The 24225-nt window shown below is 40.6% G+C and overlaps 1 protein-coding gene and 1 long non-coding RNA gene across 6 annotated transcripts in view; one reads left to right on the top strand and one right to left on the bottom strand.

Moving 5' to 3' along the window:
* Window positions 1-2070: 2070 nt before the first annotated feature.
* On the top strand, window positions 2071-8770 carry LOC140653902 (uncharacterized). The gene is made up of 3 exons (XR_012043271.1): window positions 2071-2318; window positions 7715-7837; window positions 8693-8770. It is a non-coding gene; the product is annotated as an uncharacterized lncRNA (long non-coding RNA).
* Window positions 8771-10028: 1258 nt separating this feature from the next.
* DHX9 (DExH-box helicase 9) overlaps window positions 10029-24225 on the bottom strand; it is a 28695-nt gene continuing 14498 nt past the window's right edge. For 3 of the 5 annotated variants that reach the window (XM_072867907.1, XM_072867905.1, XM_072867906.1), the window contains exons 15-27: window positions 23884-23984; window positions 22834-23047; window positions 22542-22636; window positions 22277-22350; window positions 21458-21610; window positions 19589-19749; window positions 17521-17632; window positions 16672-16833; window positions 16384-16511; window positions 15072-15301; window positions 12583-12698; window positions 11511-11711; window positions 10029-10600 (exon numbers count right to left, since the gene is read on the bottom strand). In XM_072867907.1, the coding sequence (XP_072724008.1) occupies window positions 10330-10600; window positions 11511-11711; window positions 12583-12698; window positions 15072-15301; window positions 16384-16511; window positions 16672-16833; window positions 17521-17632; window positions 19589-19749; window positions 21458-21610; window positions 22277-22350; window positions 22542-22636; window positions 22834-23047; window positions 23884-23984 (2018 nt within the window). In that variant the 3' untranslated portion in view covers window positions 10029-10329. The remainder of the gene's footprint in view (window positions 10601-11510; window positions 11712-12582; window positions 12699-15071; window positions 15302-16383; window positions 16512-16671; window positions 16834-17520; window positions 17633-19588; window positions 19750-21457; window positions 21611-22276; window positions 22351-22541; window positions 22637-22833; window positions 23048-23883; window positions 23985-24225) is intronic. The other 2 variants (XM_072867908.1, XR_012043432.1) reach the window with 2 other exon arrangements.

Raw genomic sequence — 24225 nt, 5'->3', positions numbered from 1 at the left:
TGAGCATGCAATTAGAGGAACCTAGTGAATGTGTGATTCCCTGCAGAGAATGGCAACATTCATTTGCACAGTGGGTTTCATATCTGTTGAAGTCTTTCTTGTTAATAGTATTAAAAGTATCATATGTGTAAATCATCTTCACGGTGTTAAGAGATTATCATATTATTGCCAAGAGTAAGCATGCAGGATCTGCTTCCAAACAAATGCAATAACTGCTTGCTTTTCATCCAACACAAGATTGCCTCTTTCAGCTTTATTAATATGTTTAATGTTAGTGAGATGGTTGTTGCTGTTTCGGGGGCTGTTTACTATGAGTTTTGGGAACAAAGTGATGTTAAAGCTAGATCTCCCACCGTCTGATGATGATGGTGATCCTTTTTTTAGCAGTCATTAGCATATGCAGAGGAACATCTTTCTGCATGAGTTGTCCTAATTTACATAAAACCAAGATCAATGTGTGTTGCTCCTTCAACTTCTACCTAATATCCACGTCCTCCTATAGGTACCAGATGCTTTTGAACCATTACCACTGTAATCATGTGAACACAGGTGCTCCTGTGAAAAACAAGAGAAGCCTTTTGGAAGCAAACTTCTGTGATAACTGCTGCATCAGAGATGCTCCCAAGGCTGGCAGCCTCTCCAGTGCCTCTCCTGGGCTGAAAAAGTTGGAAGTTCCTTAGTGAGCTCTTTGACAGGCACTTTTTCTTTCTGCTGTGGGAAGGATTGGTGCAGGATGAAGATGCTGACTCACTGGTGTCTATTTTTGGTTTGTTCTTTTTGGTCAGCGTGGCTTAACCCATCTGTTATTTAATCGCCCTTGCTCATTTTCTTTTTTACCAGCATAGCAGAGCCACCCGGCTTCTGTTGGGCTAATACAAGTGCATCTCTCCTACCGGAGTGCACCAGAGGAACTGGCCTCTGTAGACAAAAGTGTGGTATTTTTTTAAAGCCTCTTCTCTTCTTTTGTGGCAGACTGCTGCCTTGCCCAAATGATGAGCGAAGCCAAACTCTGTTCCAGAAGCATTACTGGGTCTCTGGCTAGTCCTGTGAGCCGCCTGCCAGCTCCACTAGCCAAACCAAATGTCTGCATTAGCCCTAAGGGAGGAGGATGAACCATTTTATGGCAGCTGTAAAAGGTCGCACAGTAAACACCAGTGCTACTGCTCATCTGTTGTCCCAACTGATCCAAGTAGTTTGGATGTGTGCGTGGTATGCATGTGAGCGAGCGGTTCAAAGCTCTCTCCTGGGTCTTCGAGATTCAGGTTATGAACTAGAGAATGAGCAAAACTTAATTGATTAATTTGGTTTTGTTCTACCTAGTTTGAGACTGGTCATTCAAATGAGATGGGCCTCAGGACCTATAACAGTTGAAAACCTTTGTCTTAAAATACACATTCTGCCTTTCCTGCATAAAGCTGTGCAAGGTCCAGGGCTTTTTGACTTTGTTTGTTTATAAGCATGGGGGCATTCCAAGAGATTATAAATATCTAAAAGTCTAACATTGTTTCACAGTCAGTGATGCACTAGAAATCTTCTAATTTGGCTTCTCCTAAGAACAGAACCTGTTTCCATTGTTGTGATTAGTTTTTGTATTATGAGTTTAGCAGCCCTTTCCTTCTGCTTCCAGAGTTGTTTTTGCAATGTGTTTACATGTTCTCATTTCCTTCAGCCTTATCTCTCTGCAGGGATGTATTCAGGAAATTGCTTGAAACATCCAGTAATGCTACTAATCTCAAATTCTTGTCTTTAAGAAAGTTTTGCTTATTTTGTATGCTACCGATTATATTCTGCAGAAGAACAGATAAGTTTAATTGTCCTGGATTGCTTCCTACTCTTCCCCTTCCCCCCGTAAATGATAGTTATACCAGAATTTTTTCTCATCTAATTATATTATTTGCAGTCTTTCCATATTAGGAAAATTATCTGCAAACTTTTGTGAGTTTAAAAAAAGAAAAAAAGACAACTTTTCCCTGCTGTCATGTTACATACTGTAACATGAAGATATCCTTTACATTCTTCAGTGACATCATTTGGAGGGCCTGGCATGATGATGAAAGTTGTGAGAAACAGTCAGCTCTGGCTGAGGAACTATTCGTGCTGCAGCAGGTCACCATTTTAAAAACATCTGGAGAAGTAAAAAATCTTGCGTTTGGAATTGATTCATTATCAAAATAGTGTTGGAGAAGCTGATGAATACTGGAAAACGTACTGTGCTGCATGAACAGCTGAAGAAACGGGACACCTACATCTCTGGTAACCCTTCTGGGGTTACCATTAGCTACTTGAAAATTTAGGGGAAAGAATAAAAAAGAAAATAAGTAAGTACCTGAAACTGCAGCTTTCATTGCCTGCATATCCACGGGCTAACATGCAGATGCCTTGCACATTGCACACAGAATATAAAGAATGTACAATTAATGTACATTAAACTGGATTAAATCTTCTGTCTGGAATTACATGGGAAATCTGACAGTATCAGGGAGAAAAATCTCTTTTCTCATGTAAATGAACATATAAATTCCTTAATTATGACTTAGAGTGATTATGTACCAGAATTACTCACAACCAGAAATATTTTATATTTTAAGAGGGGTAGTGGGGCAGAAGTATATTGGGCAAAATGTTCTATTTGTTACCTGGCACAGTATAATACATATTTTTTTGCTTTTTACCATAATGTATCCTTGTATTAGATAACGTACTGTGTTTTAATCCTGACTTTCATATCCATGGTCTTTGGTTGTCCTGAGACTTTTGAGCTCTGATCAGCACCTGGTATTTATGGATTCTTTCTTCCACCTCGGTTCCTTAAATTCATCTTCAGTTGGATTAGGAGAACTCCTAACGGCAAAGTCTACCCTTCCACCCACTACAGATGCTCATATCATACCAGAAAAGCTCGTACTTTGCACAGTGCCAGATTTCTGAGTCACTCGAAGATTTCAAAAAAGTTAAAGTTTATAATGGTGCCTTGGAAAATATGACATCACTGGGAGTCTCTCACAGAAGTTTTCTGCTCTGAGAGCATCCGGCAGGCCATGCTTATACAGTTCCCACCGTGCAGAGTTTGGATCATCCTAAATCCTCAAATTCTTTCTTGTCACCAAATCCCAGAATTGATCAGGCCTGCAGAGTGAAGGGGTGAAAAGTGGAGGACAAGTAGAAAACAGATCTAGAAAACATCTTCAGGAATGTCACTTATCAGTGCATGGAATGAAGCAGAGTTCCTATGTAAGAAAGCATAGAATTGAAACTACAATAAATCTACCATGAAATGGTGATCTAGGTTATACTTAAACTCCATCAAAGCAGTTTTAGCCCTAGCTGTATTAATTTGTCAAACAAACATTATAAAGGTGGCTATGCTGGAAGAGCAGTGTTTAGACTTCAGCACTTGTTTTCAAACATGAGTCAAAGCCCAGAGCCTTGACATTTCACGAAGCTAAAGTTTATTTTGAGGATTTGGATGTGGCAAGCAGGTGGTCTGAGCAGCTGAGCACAAAAGGAATGACCGACTGAAGGGGTTATTGCACTGGAATTATCCATAGAGCAGCGTGAAAATGGGCAATCAGTTGAAAGAGGAATTATCTAAGATGTTAGATAATTTAATAATTTAACATGCTTTACAATAAGTAACATCATCCAAAAAACTCCAACACTTGAGGTATCTTTTCTTCTTCCTTGGAAGCCTTCCTAAACTCCTAGGTACCACCTACTATGTATCTTTTCAGGACTGGACCTTCAACTTTTTGTTCCCCATCTGTAGGTGAGAATTTTGGGCCATCATTACAATAATAGTGGCAGCTGGCACAGAGCTACATGACCAAACATATTATTATTCTTTCTGCTCACCACAGTTGAGAATTTTCTTTTTCTTGCAATTTCTTTCCTTGGAAAGAGTGCTGATGCACTTGAGGCAAATCTTACTCCCCTTTCCCTCCCAAAAAAAACCCATTTGGCTACATTGAGCAACTAATTCCTTTAGTAGAAGGTAACAGGAACAGTGGGGAATTACACACCAGACACTGACTATAGGTCAGGAGCTTTGGTGTGCACAAAACCAGTAGCTAGGAAAAAAAGGCAATTCTTCATGTATTTTCCAGTATAGTCTTTCTGAATATCTCTTTGCAGACGGCAGCGTGGGAGGAAAACTTGGAACTCCGAAATACAGTCCTAGTATCTACAAAGCTCTTTGCAAAAGGAACTGACTACAGGAAACAGAGCAGGGCAGAAGATTTTAAAATTGCTCTTAAATTTGAAACTTTATGTCTGCTTTTTTTTTTTAGTTTGCTCAAATGTAGGAAGTGGTGCTCACTCTTTCCTGTACGGGTGAAAGACTTTTCTGTGGACACTCCATTTCAGCAACATGATAATTTAAACGTGGCTTTAGAAAGTTGGTACAGTGGAGACCACACAGTCATTTTCCCAGGAGAATACAAGGCTGTAAACTTATCCCTGTTAACTAAAGACATTATTATTAGACCTTAGTATGTTATTCTCTTATAATTTACCCCTGTCTTTATGAACCATAGGTCAAAAGCAGTCCTTATTAATGGTTCTTAGCAAATGGTATGGAAAAGTACATTTACCAGAGCTTTTAACGGGATTGAAAGCTTTCAGTATGAAAATAAACAGCAGAGTATAATTTGTTAGCTACTACCTAGGGGAAAAATACTGTGGAACTGCAATACATTATAGCACAAATTCAGTGAAAAATCAATTTCATAAAACATATGTATATATAAAAAATATACATATTTTAAAGCAGCATAAAGTTAAGCAGTAATAGCACCTCTAAAGTAGGCAGGTCCTCCCCCCTGATGGCTCTTGAAAGGTGTGATTTTTTTTTTTTTAGAACATCAACATCAGCATTGTATTTAACACTCCCATAAGGTTACAGGTTTAATAAGAAATTAGCAACAGCAAACTTTCCAGCTGTGCTTCAGTAACTCACACCTTGCAGATTTAAAGCCTGCAAGCACCAATTATCTGAATGCCTGCACTCACTTGCGCACATTTCCTTGTTCAGGTTGATGCCTTGCACCATCAAATGGTCTCACATCTTGCAAAATACGGCATTGGGTTTCAAGTTTGTCTTTTACTTCATCAATATTTTTATGCTTTTTAGTATCTGAAAACAATGCAGAAGTGCTCCTTCAAATGCTGTCAGTTCTGGTGTGCTGTTTTAATGAACATTACTTCCAGGGGAGAATGGTCACTGAAATACATCCTGCTTAAGCCCTTCTGCAACATGAAGGCTCATGCTAACCAGTAAAGCAAAGCTCCCAGCAGTAGTACAGATAAACTGAAGCTATTTCTTGCACCCCAGCCTTTCAGCCCCACCTTTTCTGCCCAGACACAGGCACACTGAAAATGCATGTGCTTCACCAACACTAAGGCAGCATCTCTTGCTTCTTTAAATGATCTCCTCATCCTTCTAAACCCAACCTGCTTTTAAAAACCAGTGCCTCATGCAAAGCTACTGGTGAGGGCTTTTTATTCAGCTTATTTTAAGGATGCCTTAATGCAGCTTTCTGTTACTGCTGAGAACAAGGAAATACCAAACAGGTTTCAGAGCTCTTGACAGCATCAGGAGAAAAGCACCAGGAGGCTAGGGAGCAGGCAACAAGAGAGATTTGGAACGAGGCGAGAGAAAACGTCAGTGAATCTCAGAGCTTGTGTACCAGTGAAGCGTGCCCTTCTGCTGCATACAGCAAAGCCACACACTCTCAACAGATGATGTTTGAACCGAGAAAGTGCTTTTAGGCAGCCGTTTTCAGGTCTTTCTCCTGTCAAAGCTCTGGGTGAGCTTCTGATTAGAAGTGTTCATCTCTTCATTTATTTTTGAACTCTTATTGCATCTCTTTTTCAGAGACAGGTAAGGCATCACTGTCTTGCATGCTAAGCCACCCACCTTGATAAAGTTGTATCTATCTGTGACATTAGCTTTCCTCTGGCTGACATTCCTCAACCTATTTTTGATTTGGAGGCAGGAAAGGAGATCAGTTAGGTAACTGCAAAGCTAATTTGGTCAGTTTTCTTAGGAACAAATTCAGTACAGGCACACTTAACACATGCTCTACAGATCAAGCACAAATGTTTCTAAGTAATTCCATAGAAAGAATCTTCCTATAAAGAAACCATGTAAGAGCAAAGATTTCCTTTCAAGAGGAGGACTCATCCTCCTTTGGAGATGGTGGTCTTGAGATCAGTGGGATACCATTAATGCTGATGCCACAACTGACCACTTATGTTTTTCTTTAAACTTTCTCCAAGTAAAGATCATAGCGTAGTTCTGTTGAATTTTTCTCCATTGGTGGAAATCTCCCTACAGCTAGAGACTTTTTTTCTTACCCTGGAGTACATTATGGGATGTGCTGCCTGAGTACTACTGTGTAGAGGAGATGAATCTATTGCATATTTACTCTAACAAAGCAACAAAAGGCAGACTCTTGTCTTCCTTTTTGACTGACTCTAAATATCACCTCAAAGACAAAAGTGAACGTGCTGTGTTTCTCATCTCTTGTGCGGAGGTACACAATCTGTGCCTTTGTGGTTTGTGTTCTGCTCACCAGGCTTTTGAAACTGAGCAGTCAATTTGTATGAATGGCATTAGTGTTTTGTTTAATGCAGCATAGTGCATGCAATCAGACAGGCAAGCACAGGGTCCATTTGAAGAAATTAAGATTAAAAGTTGGTTTAATGGCAACTTTGTAACTTGTTGGTAGCATTTTTAATATTTATGTGAGAGGTTTTAAAACAAGCAAGATAAAAATTCAAGTAACCAACTGACAAGTATTATCGTTCATATTATGGTTTTGACACTATTGTCAATATTACTTTTACTCTTTTCCTTTTCCACTTGGAACCAGAAAACCAGAAGAACCCGTGATTGTTTTCAAATCCCTTCATGAGAACTTTGTGGTATCAAAAGCCCAAGATACAAACCTAACATATCTTAGGTCAGTACAGCAGAGGACAGTCAATGGTGTTGTGGTTGCTGAATCCAACGTCTGCGCTCGCTGGGGCTTCTCTGACCATCACAGGTAGTGAGATTACTGGAGCTCAGGTAGTTCATCCTTCTTGAATTTCAAGTAACTAAATTTGTTTGTACAAGAGATGTAAGTGCTCTGACAAGCTGGCTTTTTGAAACAAAGCACAGATCAATTTACTGACACAGTAAACTCATCACAAGCTCAGTTTTTACTGTGAAAACGTACATGTCACTTCAGGTTAATTTTCAGTTTTCTGTACCCAGGCTGTTTAAGCTCCTCATTAGCATGTCAATCCTTGTTTAGACTGCACTATTCATTTCTGGCACGGGAAGTGTAGGCAAGGATTACTGCTTTCCCACTTAACTGGTCCTGATGGATTAGGTATTAAAAACCAGACTGAATATTGTTAAGCACTATTTTCAAGCTTGACACTCCTTAATATGTAAAACACTAGCACACAGATAAAACCAACTAAGCTGGAATTTGTAGATGCTAACTAGTCCACGGCACCTTCCCCCGCCACAACCTGCGACATGAGCAGTCCTCAGGACCGGGTATCCTTGCGAGCTCCATCCCAGCAGCAACTCCCGACGTAGGCACGTGACCTACACAATTTCATACGTTATTACACCAGGCTGTACTCTTAAGTGCCAATTAATTTTTTTAACAATTCTTACAAGCAACATGAAATTAGAAATAACCTTTTTGTTAATGAACAGGGCACTGGTGTTGAGCTGTACCCAAGAAGCACCGCCATCTTAGAGAGTTACAAAATTCATCACTGCAATACTGCCAGAACCAGAGAGACCTCACATCATAGCCAGGGTGCCATTAATGTTAAGGTAACATTTTTTGGTCTTTTTCCAGTAATAGTAACTATAGCTTTACAGTTACAAATTAGAATCATTTTTGTAAATAGACCTGAGAAACATCAACTTTACTCTAAAAAGGGAATTTCTTCAGTGAGGACTTAACATCGAAGTACCCCCAGTAAAACCATTTTTAGCTAGTATCACAGAATATTGTACATATACTTGATAATCCCTGGTATCCTATTCCACCTCTGAAAACTTAGGAGCAGGGAAAAGCTAATGGTAATTATGTAGTTGAAAGCAGACTGCGGCAAAGGGCCCCACTACACATGAAGACCTGATCAGAACAAAACCTTAACTGATATAGCAGGACTCAGTCACAGAAACACCAGTGAATCTGCTCTCCAAAGGGAGGCCAGCTCACGAGAGTTCATCTACGTTTTTCCCAGTATCTCCCGTTCTGTTTCTGCACATGTAAAGACTGAAGCAGTGCTGAACAGCTGAACAGCCTATTGCTGTAGGGCCCTCTCTTAAGCTCTGGTCTGTGCTCACCTTGCACCCATCCCTCCTGTTTAAATGCTGACTTCTTTTGAAGACCAGTAACAGCTAGAGAGGAAATTAGACAGCTTTAACAGATATTGGATCATATGCAAGATTGTAGGCTTGATACTGAAACTAGTAAGTATAGTTCTTTTTAAAACCACTGGACATCTGCTTCATGTTTGCAGTTTTGTGTTAGTAACACAACTGGGATAAGACAAAGTTTGAGGGGCAAGCCAAGGAAAGCAAGTGTTGTCTGGGTGCAATAAATACAGATGTGGAAAGGGAAGCTGGCTAACGCTACAGCACATCTTTCAATGTCCATCCCTTCTGATTCCCTAACAGGTTGTTGCTGGAGAAGAAAAATAATCACATTTTCAGTAATGGTGGCACAGAGTGACCATTCTTCAATCTACAGAAAAGTCTACATCAGCAGAAAGGATTGTGGAGTTTACTGCATCAGACGATGCAGAAGAAGATACAGACTCTAAATTAATCCCAGATTTAAGTTTGGAGATGAATACTGATACACTTGACAATATCAAAGATAGGTCTGTAATTCATAGCTGGATATCTAAGCTACATGTGGCATTTGGCTTTTAGCAGTTTTGATTAAAGAAACAGTGCTTCACCCTTACCTAGTTTTTAAGAATTTAGAAATACAAAAAATGTTGGACTTGCTTTAAACTTCACTCAAACACCAACATCTCCCACACCCCTGTAAGCGCAACTGATTATTGGTTCTGAATAAGCTTTCCAGTTGGATTAGTGGGGAGGTGGGGAGGTTAATCCCGCCAGGCTTGGTAACGTAACAGGTTTCATACTAAGCTATGCCCGCAGACATCTCCCTGTGCTGGTGAGGCCCTGCAGTACAAATTGTGTGCGAGATGCGGTATCTGCCTGCTGCTGCCCCAGGCCAGCAGAGCTGGTTTTGTGGCCATGCTGTAAGAGAGGTAAGGAAGTTTTGGCCAAAAGACCCCAAAACCATTCATACGCACACATTTATCGTAAACTGGAGCACTTCCCTCATCTTGTTCACACAGGTGTTCCTGCACAACATGGCCTGACTGCAGAAACCCCTTGAGAGTCATGTGTAGATGCCCTGTGTCATCCACCCCTGCTCCAGGTCACTTCCCAGCTGCTAGTCTGAGAGATACAGAGGAAACCACACCTCGCTGGAGGGCTTTTTATCCCCTATGTCGATATACTTCTGCAAGCACCAGGCAGCCAGCTGAGCTCTGAATGTCCAGAATCCACAGGCTACAATTTCAATGAATTCTAATTAAAGAATTGCTCTCTTTCTCATGTATTTGGAAGAATGAAGCATGACTATTTTGGAGTAGCAATGTAAATGAATGATGCCTCAGATGAAGGGTACAGTTCACGCTTCTGAGATCACTTCAGGTTCGGCAGTCAAGCAGCACCACACCAGTCTTGAAAAAGGTATTCCATGTTCCCGCATTATCTGAATCAGCAAAAGAGCTCATCGGTTGCTGTGCTGTGAGGTGTAACACAGCATGCAGTAGGCCAGTGGCTGGCAGCAAAGGAACCAAGTGCTGCCTGGCATAGACAGAAAACCACTGCAGCAAGGCCTATTCGCACAGTTTATTAGACAACAAAGAAAAATCCCCACTGAGCCCAAGTTCTGTAATTAGAAATTTGTTTGGCAAAGAATGGTTTTAGACAATGAAAAGGTTTCCTCAGAATGCCTTATACCTCCTACAACCAAAACTAGCAACAGACGGCTTTAAAATCTAAATCCAAATCCAAATACCTAATTAAACGTATAGCATGTAAGTCTTTAAAAACAAACTCTTTATTAAGAATAAAATCATACAACTTGCAGTAAATTCCCTAAGGGCATGATATATTACAGAGCTGTACTTGTACTTAGGAACTGAAATGGCAAACAGACTGGTAACAGCAAGAAAGGGATTTGGGAGAGAAACGCACTTTTGTCAAAGTTCACTGAACTGCTGTAACTACCACCCGCCCCTCCCCGGATCCCCACAGCCTCCTCTGAAGCCACCGCCTGCTCCTCGATAGCCTCCTCCTCGATAGCCTCCCCCACCTCCGTAACCTCCTCCCCAGCCTCCTTGGTATCCTCTTCCTCCCGAGCGCCTGCCGGAGTAGCTGTAGCCACTGTACCCTCTACCTCTGTAGCCAGAGCCACGTGGGTAACCTCCCCAGCCTCTGAGGCCACCTCCATTGTCGTAGCGAGCCATTTTTGGGGGGCGAGGACCATCTCCAAACCTGGCAAAGAGAAACATTATATACTTGATGCGATCTTATGGATTCCATTTTTTTTAATATTAAGAAGAATAATAAATTCCCAAGATACTCAGTTAAGATGCCTCTATTTTCTGTTAACAGAATATGATGTTTGAATTACAGTTCCACTTTTGCACCTTTTCCACTTCAGTAAAGAAAAGCTGGGAATGGCCTAATGTGCCACATAAGCAGTCCCTCCTCTAGATCTCAGCCAGGTCTGCGCCTGGGATAGAAAGTCTTCCCCTCAATCCACTTCCCCAGCTCACACATATGCATAGGGAGCTCCGTTCTTGTTTATGTGAGCACAGTGATCTTTATTTTGCTCTTCGCAAAACACAGTGAAGTGTACATCTAAGCTGTTCTTTGTTTTGATCCTTAAATTACTAACAGCTCACAGGTGTTTTCATTTTTCTTTGCTTCAGAAGCAAGACATGAAAACAAGGGGCAATGGAGGGGTGCAAGCACAGCCAAATATTTGTTTTATTTCCAGAGACAGAGATTAATAGGTTTGCCCAAAATAAATTTGGGTTATCTTTTCTTTAAAAGTAATTGTGTTTTGGAAGCGGTGATGACAGCTTTTATTCCTGAGAGCTGCTTGTCCTTCCTGTGGAAACAGGCAGTGATCTGTCTACATCAGACTTTGAATATGACAATTTTACATACACTCAGACTATTGACTTTGAAATAAAAGCCTGAAGTTCCTCTCCACACAGGACAACACTCTTCTGGTGATTTTAGCTCTGGGCTTCTGCAGCCACTGTGCAGGGAGGGAGCAGTGGAGCTGACAGCGCTAACCTGCTCTGTTCAGGCTCTCGGTGTCCTTGGAGGCAGAGGTGGCGAGCACTCCTCGCCCCAGAGCTCCGACTGCACGAGCCAACGCAGCCAAGCTAACCTTGTGTTAGCAGCCATGAGGCTGATGCCTGTGGCTGACGGCCTGGAGATCTGACGGATCACGTTCAGCATTCGCTCATTTGCTGGGTCCAGCTGCCGAATGATCTCGGGATCTTTAGTCACTTCTACAACAAGAGCCTCCATCGCAGCACGCAGAGCAGTGATGCAGGCAGCCGTGTTGTGGGGCATCTTCAGCTTGATCCTAAAGCAGAAAGAATTACATTAGATGTATTACAACTTCTAGCACAGAACCTGTTATGAAAGATGTTCTGTGGAGTGGTTTTTCATTACATGCTGCACACACTGAGCCAGAAATCTATATTCTCATCTTTTAAATTCTAATTGTTAACGAAGGGATGTGAAATTCAGGAGGCAAATTTGCCAGATCCCTAAAATCTGACATTGCTGAAACGTAACTATCCCTCTTTAAATATGCTTGAGATTTAACATACTCAGATACTCAATACATAACCCCTAGCATCAAAACAGAAAGATACAAAAATATAAAGTAAACTAAAAACATGAGGCTCCTCAAGATTTTGAAAGCTCCAGGCCACCCTCAAAAATATTAGTGAATTAAGCTTAAGCAATTCTTCACCTCCATTTTACTGACCAGGGCCAGGGGGAGACATCCAGATGGTATTTAGTCATGGCCATAAAATGTATGCTGCCAGAGGCAACCAACAAATCTTTAACATTTCTCTCCTCAAGCTGTGTTTCTGAGGCTTAAAAATAAGGTTTCCTCAGCCTCTGTCTGAAGAGGAGGTCCAAAATACATAGCACGTCTTATTCACGTTCCAGTTAAAGGGGAAAAAAACAGCAGTTTTTATGGAAGCTGCCTGGTATCATGTTTTCAATTTAAGCAGATAATCTGCATGAAACAGTGCTGCCAATATAAACCCCTCCCTTCCTCATAGGAAACAAAGGTAATGCCCTCACAATTAACCTGTAGTAGTGCATGACTTGCTCTAGGGTTCCTATTCTATAGAGATTTATGTCTGTTAGCAGCTGCTCCCCCTCAGTCTGTGTTCTTTCATAGACCTGAACATTATAAGCACCAAGGAGGTCCGTACCAGTCATCTACCAGAACAAGCTCCCCATCCGACAGGACCTTCTTGGAGGCAAAGAGAAGCAGCTGCAACGGGCTCACCAAGGTCATTGTTTTGGCAGAGATGGCTCGTGTTCGAATCTGCAGGTGGAAGAGGAATACGACTCTTGAAATGGAAAAGAGATCCCTACACCTTCCTCTGGCCACTGAAACCAGAGAATTTTGTAAAAACAACACCACAAAAATATCTAGGTATAGCGTTAGGAAATTACAAGAGCACACACACATACAAAATTGAATGCTAGGCAGACGTTTACAGGGATTCAGCACTGGCTGGTGTAAAACAACACCAAAAACTACCTGTCATTTAAAAGTATTCATTTTTCCACGACTGCATGTCTGCAGTTATGCAGCTGACATTTTGCAAGAGCCATCTCATGCTTTGCCAACCTAAAAATGACCAAGGCATAGCTGAATTATCTTCCCACCTTTTGCATTACTGGGGCTGTAATGAAAAGCTTGTTGCTCCTTTAGTAGGGTCCTACGCGTGCAAATTTGGAAGTTGCTACAAGTCTGTGCAACCAGCCCGCTTTGTCATTTTATAGAAACAAGACTTTAAGCTTGTACTTCAAGTGAGCACTTGGACAATAACAAGCCATCTGACCTAAGCCAGAGATAACAGCACTGACTGCATGGGCTACTGCCCTTCATTTTAAAGAGGAACTGAAGAGCAGTACTTAGGATTTCAGCCTCCCACCCTGACAGCTGCCTCTCTCCTGCCTTTCTTTCACACAGGAGCATGATTGAGCGTTATGGGCAGAATTCGTTGTGCTTGCTTATCCTCAGGGAGAAGATTTGCTCCTGCCTGGAAGATATCACACATACTCAAAAGAGAAAAGCTGCCACAAGCTGGAAATTGTGGCAGAGAAATGGCCACGATGAGGAGTGTTGAACTTGCAGGTCAGAGAGAGACTGCCAAGTGCAGCAGGAAACAGACAACCAGACCTCAGAGAGAAACTTTATTTTAGCAAGTACCTACTGGGTAGGGAGAGAGCTGCATATAAATCCTTCCTTCACCCCAGTCTCACCCAGGTACTGTCTTAGCCACTCTTAAGCCACCATCTTAGTCACTCTTAGTTTCCCATGTGTATTTTGATTTAATAAAGCATAGCTTTTTGAGTTCAAAAATCTTTTGGTGTTTTTGGGGGAGCTCACTTTACAGAGATGGTCAAGGCAGATCAAAGGTCTGACCCACTTGGGATCCTGTCATAAAGGGTGAAGAAGAGGTGAAGCCTCCCCACAGCTCTGAACTATGTATATGGAAATCCAGAATATCAAGCCAAGGTCCCAGCCAGTGCCCAAAGGAGTCAAAATTCCATTTATTACCAATGAAGTGGTTTATCTGGCATTACTAAAATAAGTTGCATGTCAGCAAAAAGGACTGAGGATATATAAATCAGCATAAATAAACTGCAATTCTGAACTAACCAGTGTAGACAAGGTGACAAAAAAGAAACCCCTACAGTATCATCTCTGCTGTACGATCTTAAGAGGCTCTCCTTACAGCAAGAGGCTTTGCTAATTCAACGCTTATCCTCAAAAACATCTTTACAGCACTTCCCAAGCAGAAGGAACTCTGGTGTTGTGCACAGCTGGTTTCAGCAACAGCCGACAGAGTGCATCAGGACCTCCCTATTGCTGTGCTGGAGTAACTGTACGCAGGCAGCACAAGCAGGCTGGCAGCCCAAGGACCATCTCACAGCTACGTCCTACACAGAGGCACTGCCTTCATTTGCTCCTTGAAAGAAGGGTGAACAGAAGCAGTCACATTCATGGCTCTTGAAAGAAGGGTGAGCAGGAGCAGTCGCATTCACGATGGCCATCACTGGAGCACGAGAGCACACAGGGGTTTAAGTGTACATGTACAGCATGTGCTAAGTACACAAAATTAATGGGATGGAGGAAAAGGTCATGGGGAAAACCTCTCAGGGTTTTTCTGAGAAGCTTGGGAAATGGAAGTTGTCCTCAGGAGATGAGAAACTACCAGAAACTGCCAGAAATGGAGCACCCCACTGCCATACTACATGTTCCTGTTTTCTCTCTGGATTCATAAGTAGCAGAAGTAATAAGGGCAAAAATTCTCTAGTGCCTAATTAGTATGGTAGAGCTCCTAAAGCAATCTCTTAAAGAAGATACTAAGTTAGATCTTTCTCTATGACCTGGCTGTTTTCACAAAACTCACAGGAGCTTTCTAGGCAGCTCTACTTCTACTGAATTCGGTTGATTGAAAGTTACTGTAAAGGCAGAGTGACACCACGACCACCTAAGGTTCACTTTCTGAAGAAAAAAAAAAAAAAAAAAACACAGCCCAAACAAAACACAACCACCCCCCAAAAAACAAAACACAAGATAAACATTATACTGTGTAGTTTTTTTTCTTATGGCTTCTTTACCAAAAAGAGCCTCTTAGACAACTTGGTGGCATGTGAACAAGAACAAATTCAAAGTCTTTACCTTTTCTCCAAAAACAAAAAAAGGCGATGGATACTTGATGTCCTGGCTGCTGAAAGGGCAGTTGACAGATGACTTGTGGATAAGTGCATTGTGCCCCTCAGTGGTAAGAATTTTCCTCTTCTCCTTGTGGTAGCAGACATTAGGGTAGACCCCAAAAGCAAGCAGGGAGATTACAACATCCAGATTATTATCTGGTCCAGTGTTGTTAAACGGCTGAGTCATCAAACATTCTGTTGACAGAGAACAGAAGACTGGCTTGCATCCACGGGTCATGTAGGACAGCACAGCAGAGTTGTTTAGGATCCTGGATCAATGCATTTTCTGATTCAATCAACTGGCAGATGTGCATCTGTTCTCAAATGACCTCTGCACTCAAAGCATTTCAGTTCTACATTCAATTTTCAATTTATTCATGGAGAGCAAAAAGCTGCAAAATACTACTGCAAAGAGATATTTTTCTCTCCCAAGCTCTTAAAAAACAAGGAGAGAGGGGTTTGCCCAGAATGTGCTGTACCACAGTGTGTTTCCTGTCATTTGTTTTGGAGACAGATTGCGTGTGGGAGGTCAGAATGGATGTTTTCATTAGTTTATTTGTTACAAACCTCCCCAGAGATTCTGGTGGCTTGTTTTCAGGTCATCTTGCCCAGAAATAAAGTTAAGGATAAATGCAGTAATGATCCTAGCAGCATGAGGAAAAAAAAATTAAAGAATTAAAAAACAAAACAAAAACAAAAAAACCCAAACCAAAACAAAAAAACCTGAGCAAGCTTCTCAGGAACATTAGGCAAATTCAGAACCTGGTCAACATCAAGAATTTTTTTTCCCTTAGAAAACTGAATAATATGCCACACACTACTGCACATCCCTCCTGCGGCACGAACCCAGAAAACCATAGAGCACATAGCACACTGTTTAGATCACACAGACTCCCTAAGGCCAATGAAAAGGAGGGGGGAAGCACAGCACAGCACATTTTGGAGATGCAACAAGTGAAGAAGAAAGAAAATCAGGGAGGTAATTCTCTAAGGACAATTGCTTAATAGATTTTTAATCCTGCAGCCCTAACCTCAGCCTCCAAAATCTCCCTATGTTGCACCACAGCCATCACAACTTCTCTGGTTTAGACAACTATGACAGAATGAGACTGCACTAAAATTTCATCCGAACGCAGCTGTAAAAGCAGGTCAGCTTTATGGCAAACCCACTATAGGCCTCTGTGCTTGTGTATTCATCATAGATTATCTTGTTTATTTATTTCTCATCTCAGAATGAAAAAAGCAATCATTAAATTACTATGTCCAAGTAGAATCACCTTCAGGGAAGCCAGAATTAACAAGTATATCTTTCAGCTGGACTTTTGCTTCCCAAGTCATTCTAAGAGTAGCCATGCTGAGTCTTTTGTGTTCACAAAATCTTTTTTCTGCTTCTTCACCACCCATTCTAAAAAACAAACAAGGTGAATTAGAAGTCTGTGCAAGAAAAGGAAAAGTGCACCAGTCTAGTTGTCATAGCATCCATTGACATATCTAGTCCGGTCACAAAACTGCTCGCTCTGTGTTATCCACAACCTCTCATGCAATTTTGTGCCAAGGCAATATACCTTGCATCATCCCAGGCTTGAAAGACGGAGAGCAAAGCAACATGATCTGAAAACCTGTTCCCAGCAAAATTCCTATGGACATAACCCAGCCGTTTGCCTTCACTGATGAAAGGTTCAGGGAAACAGGTGGCCGCAGAGATGGTACAAACAGCATCTCCCACACTGAAAGAAACCACAAAAGGTATCAGGATCAGGTTTATTCAGAGTGTTGCTGCCAGCAGCTACTACAGGCTGTTGATCAAGTAAAAACTTATGGCTTGAGGTTAGAAACCTTAGTAATTTGGCCCTTGTATACCAGACTTCATAGAAACACCTCCCAGGAAGGGGATGTTAGATCAGCTCCAATTCCAGTAGCTAACCTTTCACAACAGCAAGTGTTCACAAGTCCTTTGTCTATCTTCCCTCCCCTTCCCCCATCCATACACAGTTCTTCTCACCACCTTCTTCTGGTGGAAAGGACCCTGCAGGCATAACAATTACAAACAACAGTTCTTTATTTCTGTTGAAGCAAAATGTGTACATTCATTTTTCTTCTTATCTAGGTCTCAAATTTTACATCTCCCCACCTCTAGCTCACTGCTATACTTAAGCATGTAGAGTCCCACTCTTAATTCATAAATATTCAGCCTATACTGGTCCCTTTCAGTTACTCTGAATTTCATTACTACTTCACTCCCTTTAATAGAAGTTATTATCCTCTGCTCTCATGAATATTCAGTTTCCTATCCCCAGGTGTAGCATTTATTGCTCATCTAGATGTATTGTTTTTTCCTTTTGTAGTGTGCACGTCTAGAGGCTCAGGAACTCAGAGAAACAAGAAAAAAAGATCACTGAGACTACTAAACTTACTAAAAAATACAGCCCATTATCATCATCTTGCCAAGACGAGGTTCAATAGGAAGTTTGGCTAGGATTCTTCCAAGAGGTGTCAACTCATCATTGGAATCCAGGGCATCAAGCTCTGAAATAAGATCTCTTATTATCAAAGACAGTTAGCTAATCCCAGAAATCCTTAGATAAGAAATTCAGAATTTTAATAATGGTGTTTAAACAGAACCCCACCTATATTCAGGTTTAATGTTGTTTACAATACTGCCACCCTGATTTTCAAAACTGGTCTGAGGTCAAATAAACAAATTTTACTTTAGCTTTACAGATGTTTTACTACCTCCTCCACAATTAAAATAATTACTATTTAATGCACAAACATATTTTTCCATTTCTTTTTAGTTTGCTTCTGTACAAACCATTATTACACTATTAAATTTTTTTCAAGTCCCTATATTTGATCTAATTAATCTAACCTAATTTCTGCCTCATGAAAATTAAAGCAGCCCTATCACAGCCAGCTGTAGAGTCTTTACTGCAACTGCCAAATTACAGAACCCTCTGTTCATCAAAAAGAAACCACCACAAACTCTCTCTTCCATGAGGCTTTGCCTGCCTTTCTCTCCTTCCATTACCTAAAAATTACCACCTGAGCTCATCCTCAAAGCTATCAAACCACTGTCAATAATAAAGTCAAACAAGTGTCTGTGGCTGTTTGCTGTACAGATGGAAGGGTCTCATGAGTCTCCTTATCTTTCTAGCCATTTGGCCATAACCATTAAACACTACTCTATAAAACCCTTTTTAAGTTTGCATGACAAAGAAAAACAATACAAGTGCGATCTTTAAAAACCCTTTTAAGATATAAATGAAAAATGCAAACTTATAATTCACGTACTCTCTTTACAGACTACTTTGGGAAACTTCAGCATAACTAAAAGCTTTACATTTAAAAAAAAAAAAGCTTTGTAGCCTCACCAATTAAATGGGAAAGCAAACAAATAAAGGACTCCTTAGCCACTATCAAATCCATTTTTCTTGGTATCTATTGAACTCAAAAGCCTAAAGAATATTTTGAAGAATAGCATGTCTTGCCATCCTAAACACACACTAGCAGCATACATGCACTGAAAAATCACAGGTCATCCAGGAAACAGAGGCACATGCAGAAATGTCTATTTGGTGTTAAAGCTGAAAACATTTGCTTTTTTCCCTGGCTTTGCATTTCTTATCTGCAGTGTAAGAAAAGCACTAAAAACTTTTAGATCAGAAACTCATTAAACTTGAATGCATATCCCTAGCTAGGTTTTTCATTCTGGTCTCCCTTCTGTATACAAGCAATGTAGGCTCGTCACACAATTTTTTCATTCAATCAACAATCAAATAGATATTTCTGTTCTTAGAAATGTTAAGAAATGCTTATTTAGTGACATTTGCAAAGCATGCTGAGGTTCGAGATCACTGCTTTAAATCCAAAGCATAAATGTCGGGTTCCTCCTTGCTTCATTTTACTCATATTCTAGCTAGTTCCCTGAAGAAACTGGGGAGATGGCTTAACCCCCACCTCAGTTTCTCCTGTTTTAGGAAGATACTGATGCTTGCATATTCCTAAACTGGAGTTTTAATTACTTGATAAACTAGTGAGATCTTAGGTCAGCCAACTGTACAAAGCAGTAATTATACAAGAAACTACTAACCCCTCTTCTTTAGTAGTTTTATAGTAGTTCTGTAAATGCCTTAAGCACTGAACTGAGTCTATGTTATACACAACAGTGCCACAGCTGGAAAACAGGAAGCTGGAAGCTAGCATAAGTTACTGGTAAAATAACAAAACAAGCCTTAAGTTTGAAGGCTCAAGTTTATTAAAGGAATGACACTCCACTTGGGAATTCGAGTATTTCTTCAGCTGCAAGAAGACACTACCACCCACACGATGCATCCAGGAAACACCTTGCTGTTTCAGATAGCATGCTACTACACAAACAATCTAACCAGAGATGTTAAAGCAGTTTGTAAGTGATCATTATACATGGGAAATCACTTGGAGTCAGCTTCATTAACATACAATCTTGGGGACAAACAATGATACCTCTTAGCGTGCGTTGTGCTTCAATCACTGCATCCAAAGGCGGTGGTTCTATTGCTTTGGCCAAAAATTGACCAATTCCTCCTAGACACAGCAATTTGATGCTCAAAGCAATTTCATGCAGTGGTGTTCGAAACATTTCAGGTGTCATATGAGTTTGAAGTCTGGAATGAGAAGAGAACAAAAAAACCCACATTTTTCTGAACATAGGCTTTGATCACCATCACGGGTCATTCCATCAGCATAAACTATCGCCCTCCAAAGCAAATACTGCCACCCAGCCAACTCATCAACTCTATTTGTGCTCCTGTAAACTTAGGCTCTTCTACCAGTATTTATCTTCCATGCTTCTCAATTCTCATCTCAGGGTGAGAGGTTTCCATTACAATGGAAATGCACAGCGGGTATAGCCCTCACATCACCACTACCTGCTGTGGTTTCCAGCATGAGCTGACCACATATAGAGTCTGCGTGGCTGAAGCCCAATTCGCAGCATGGCTGTGTCCAGCCCCACACTTGCCCCCCTTACAATCATCTCCTACAATGCTAAGGAAGGTCTCCCACCCCGAGACAGACAACCTGCTTTCAGCTTGCCTTATATACAAGCATTTCTCTACATGTCCTTCTACGAACTCCAAACCACCCAACTCCTCCTGCACATTTCTGCTTTGATCACTAAGAAGAGTAAGTGTTTTTGCTGGATGCTTTCCAAAGGTGTTTTTCTGGTACGAAAAAAGACCTGATAGAAACAGATAGAGCTCTTAAGTCTTTAGCACAGTATCGTTAGTGATCCTTTAGCTTGCTGGTTGAAATATGAACTCCTAGGAATGACTACACTGAACAAGAGACAGCTAGAAAAGGTTTCAAAACACCTTGAACAGATATCCAGGTTCAGCTGGCACCAGATTTAGATGGTATCTCTCAAAAGATTCTCTGCACAAATCCGCAAACACTCTTTCCTTCCTAGGCACCAGGGAGCTAGTACATTTTGGTTTTATATTCTTTGAAGGAAGGTAACCTTAAAGTCATGAAGTCCCATGATTACTTCAGTAGCCTAAAATCAGTTCACTGTCAAAAATCCTTAATTAAAATCACTCCACTGTACTAGACAGCAGATCTAAATAAATTTGAGCAATTTAAGGAAAGTTTTTTATCAACTGATGCTTTCAGACCTTACAAAAAGCTAAACATCAAACACAGCTATGCTCTAACCACTATGTGAGAAAGGGGCACTGAAACTTTAATGAGAGAGATCAAACACTGAGTGTAACAGCTGTGTAGACTTCTGCAGCCAGCAAAAAGATTTCCATGGCTCTGGTAACTGAGAAACAGCTTGGCAGATAGAAGAGGTCAAAAGTTGCAGCAGCAGGGAAGGTGCTAGAGCATGAAGGTTCAGCAGCATGAAGGGGATTCCTCGCCACAGAATGGGGATGGAGGGAAAAGTAACATCTGTCTTCCCTGCTTTTTACCACTTACATGACAAAATCACCTGTTATGTGAAGATGCCAGGGGCCTGCAATGTTTGAAGGCAGACTAGAGCCCTATCCTCATTCCAAAGCCCTTCTCTGCCTTGCCTCAATTCCCAAGCAGTATTATTTTTCTCCTGAGAGGTTCTGTAGGTTGCAGTGAAGTTCTTAGTAATAAAATCATGAACTATTTATCCACCTCATATTATGGGTAAAAGCATACAAACACATGTCATTTTTTTTAAGCAAAAGAACTGAGATATCCAAGAATTCCAGTGTGAACTGACTTCATGCATCTCCTGCTCGTGCTTTCTGAAATTATTTCCCCAGTTTGATCAGAAATAGCATTCAACAGTCCTGGGAGAAGTCTCTGAGGTTATTTTATTTCTAAAGAGCACAGCCTCACCTTTCAAAGCGAGCTCTGCTGCACAAATGGAAACAAAATCCAGCACGCACACGTCCAGCTCTTCCTTTCCGCTGCTCCAAATTAGTTTTTGATGCCCAGACTGTGGCATAGTTTGTCATGTTATTATGAGCAGTGAACAGCTTCACTTTTTGTCTGTTAGAAAAAAAAAAACACCCAAAAAAACTTAAGATTAGACGTTCTTCATCTTAAGTCCTGCCAAATCAGTTCTTATTTTATTCCTTGCAGCCACACTGCTTTTAAGCAGCAAACCACCTCTGTTTGACTAGCTAAGCTTTGGCTAGTTAGCCATCCATCTGGAATCTAAAGCGTCATACTCTTTATAAAGCAGTGCCCCAAGCTATATACAGAATGAATTTTTCACGACTGTCTCAAAAGCTTAAAGTTCTCATGCAATTAATGAGATCCCTATGTGTAACTTGCTCAGAGAACATGCATAGCAAGACAGGATCTGTAACAGACTACAAAAATCTTCCTATTTTCCATCAGCTATACACTGAGTGTTTGTAACATTCACTTGGCAGATGACATATTTCAAATACGCATGGAGACCCAGTGACACCTCACGTGAATAGTGCCAGAATGAATGCAGCTGACCAAAACCAGCCCACTGAAATGCCAGTGTGGTTTGTAACTGTGTTGAACAGCTAAAGACAATGCAAATTTGTCTTGAGTGAGTTAGAGTCCTCAAATTCAGCTCTGTGAGTATGGGAACACAAGGCAGTTCTGTGTGTTCAGAAAATCTTTTTTGCATTCCAAAGGATAGGATTTACAAAACAAAAAGCTACTTCATGAACTCACTTGCAGGAGTCTATAACATAGACCACATCATTGATGGTAATGCTAGTCTCAGCAATGCTGGTAGATAAAATAACCTATAAAAAACAGGAAATGCATATTGAAATATATTTGGTCAGAAAAAGTTAAGGATGGACTGCAAGATAAACTACATTAGCTACTGCAAGATAAACTACATAACCCCTATTTTAAAAAAGTCAGCAATACATTCCACAAAAGCACAACAGAACAAAGCGTGTTACACTGCACAAACAGAAGGCTCTCATACTTTTGTTACTCCAGGAGGCACAGGATCAAACACTCGACGTTGTTCCTCCAGAGGAATTTGTGAATGTAGAGGTAAAATTCTATACTGGTGGCCTCCTACAACATGAATACAAGAAGGTCAGTAACTATTACTGCGTAAATCTCATTTTTTCTTTGCACAACATAATCATTTCTACCCATTCATTCTCAAGACAAATCAATCCCACTCCCACTCAGCTAACCCTCATCTTTACACAGTCAGCAGTTTCCTTTGGAAAAGGAGATGAAATATAATAGAACACAGTTGCTTGTACCAAAGCGTGGATTCATTTCCAGATGCTTCTGCACTGTATATATCAAGTTCCAGCCAGGCAAGAAAACAAGTACAGCTCCCGGGACATTCAGGGTCTTGATATAAATTAGCAGGGCCTCAATGAGTTCAAAAGAAGTTTCTTTCTCATTCAGCTGAGCCATGGAGTGTTTTGTTTCTGGGCCATATTCATCACTGCAAATAAGGTTGCAATTGGCCTACAAAAAAACCCAAAACAACAACAAAAAAAAACAAACCACAAAATAAATCATATAAATTAATTTACTCAACCTGTGGAGACTGGCTGGCCAGGCAAACAGGAAAGAGAGATGTGTGCATAGGGAAGACCATCTCAGGCACAGCTCACAGAACAACTCACAATAAGCAGTTCAAGTCCTGCTTCCCCAGCTTTCTAATACAAGAATGGAATTATAATTCCATTGCATTGAGTTAGAACTCAATACAAATTTGCAGCAGGAAGCTATCAAACTAATTTAACTTCAATTCAGATGAACGAGGATAACGTCATAAGAAGGAGAAGAAAATGCTTCTCTCAAGAAAAACTAATCATTTTTTAAAATTCCTAATAACTGACCTAAACAGTAGTTTCAGACCTACAAATTAAAAGCTCTATCATGAAAGTGATAGTTTCTTGTCAACGTACATAAGCACTAACAACATCAACTGCAAGAGAAGAAGGGAAAGAATCTAAATTTTTATCCTTAGAAGTTATCACCAAGCTCATATTTCTGTATCTATTTCTTCTTCCAAGGTCACCAATGTTTTCACTTTTAAAAGCATTTCAGTTCTATCTTTAACGAGAAGCAGGCTGACAAAACATGAGAATTTTAGCTTCAACAAAAAAATAAATTCTTCAGTTTCCAAGGTCAATGAGAAAATTCAATTCTATTTCTGAAGTTAACAGCAATCTTGGATATTAAAAACATGAAAGCTGCTAAAAATGTGTAAGTTCAACAATGCTGAATGAATTACACTTGAGCTAGAGTCCTAACTGGCACTTGTTTAATTTTTCGTAATAAAAAGTTAAACATACATCATCATCTTCACCACTTTCTTCATCCTTCTCTTTCTTCTTCTTTTCCTTGGGTGGAGGAATGAACTGAGTCATTTGAATGCAATCTTCCAGAAAATAATCTGCAAGGACAGACAAGCATTGGTTATCAAGACTGACCACTAGAAGCCTGTGTAAGGGAACACAATTTTTTTATCATCTCTCAAGATTATCCTGATATAATCATGATGTTTCAGAGTAAAAAGCCAAGACTGGAAAAAACTCCTTGGCTGTCAGCTAGGGTATGAGAATTATTCCCACACTATTCCAATGATTATTCCTCTATCCAATATACTTCCATGTAATTTTTTACTGGGTTGGTTG

This window comes from Ciconia boyciana, chromosome 7 (assembly GCF_034638445.1).
Source record: "Ciconia boyciana chromosome 7, ASM3463844v1, whole genome shotgun sequence".
Classification (NCBI taxonomy): domain Eukaryota; kingdom Metazoa; phylum Chordata; class Aves; order Ciconiiformes; family Ciconiidae; genus Ciconia; species Ciconia boyciana.
The sequence above is the reverse complement of the archived record's forward strand: the minus strand, read 5'-3'. Positions and strand labels throughout refer to the sequence as shown.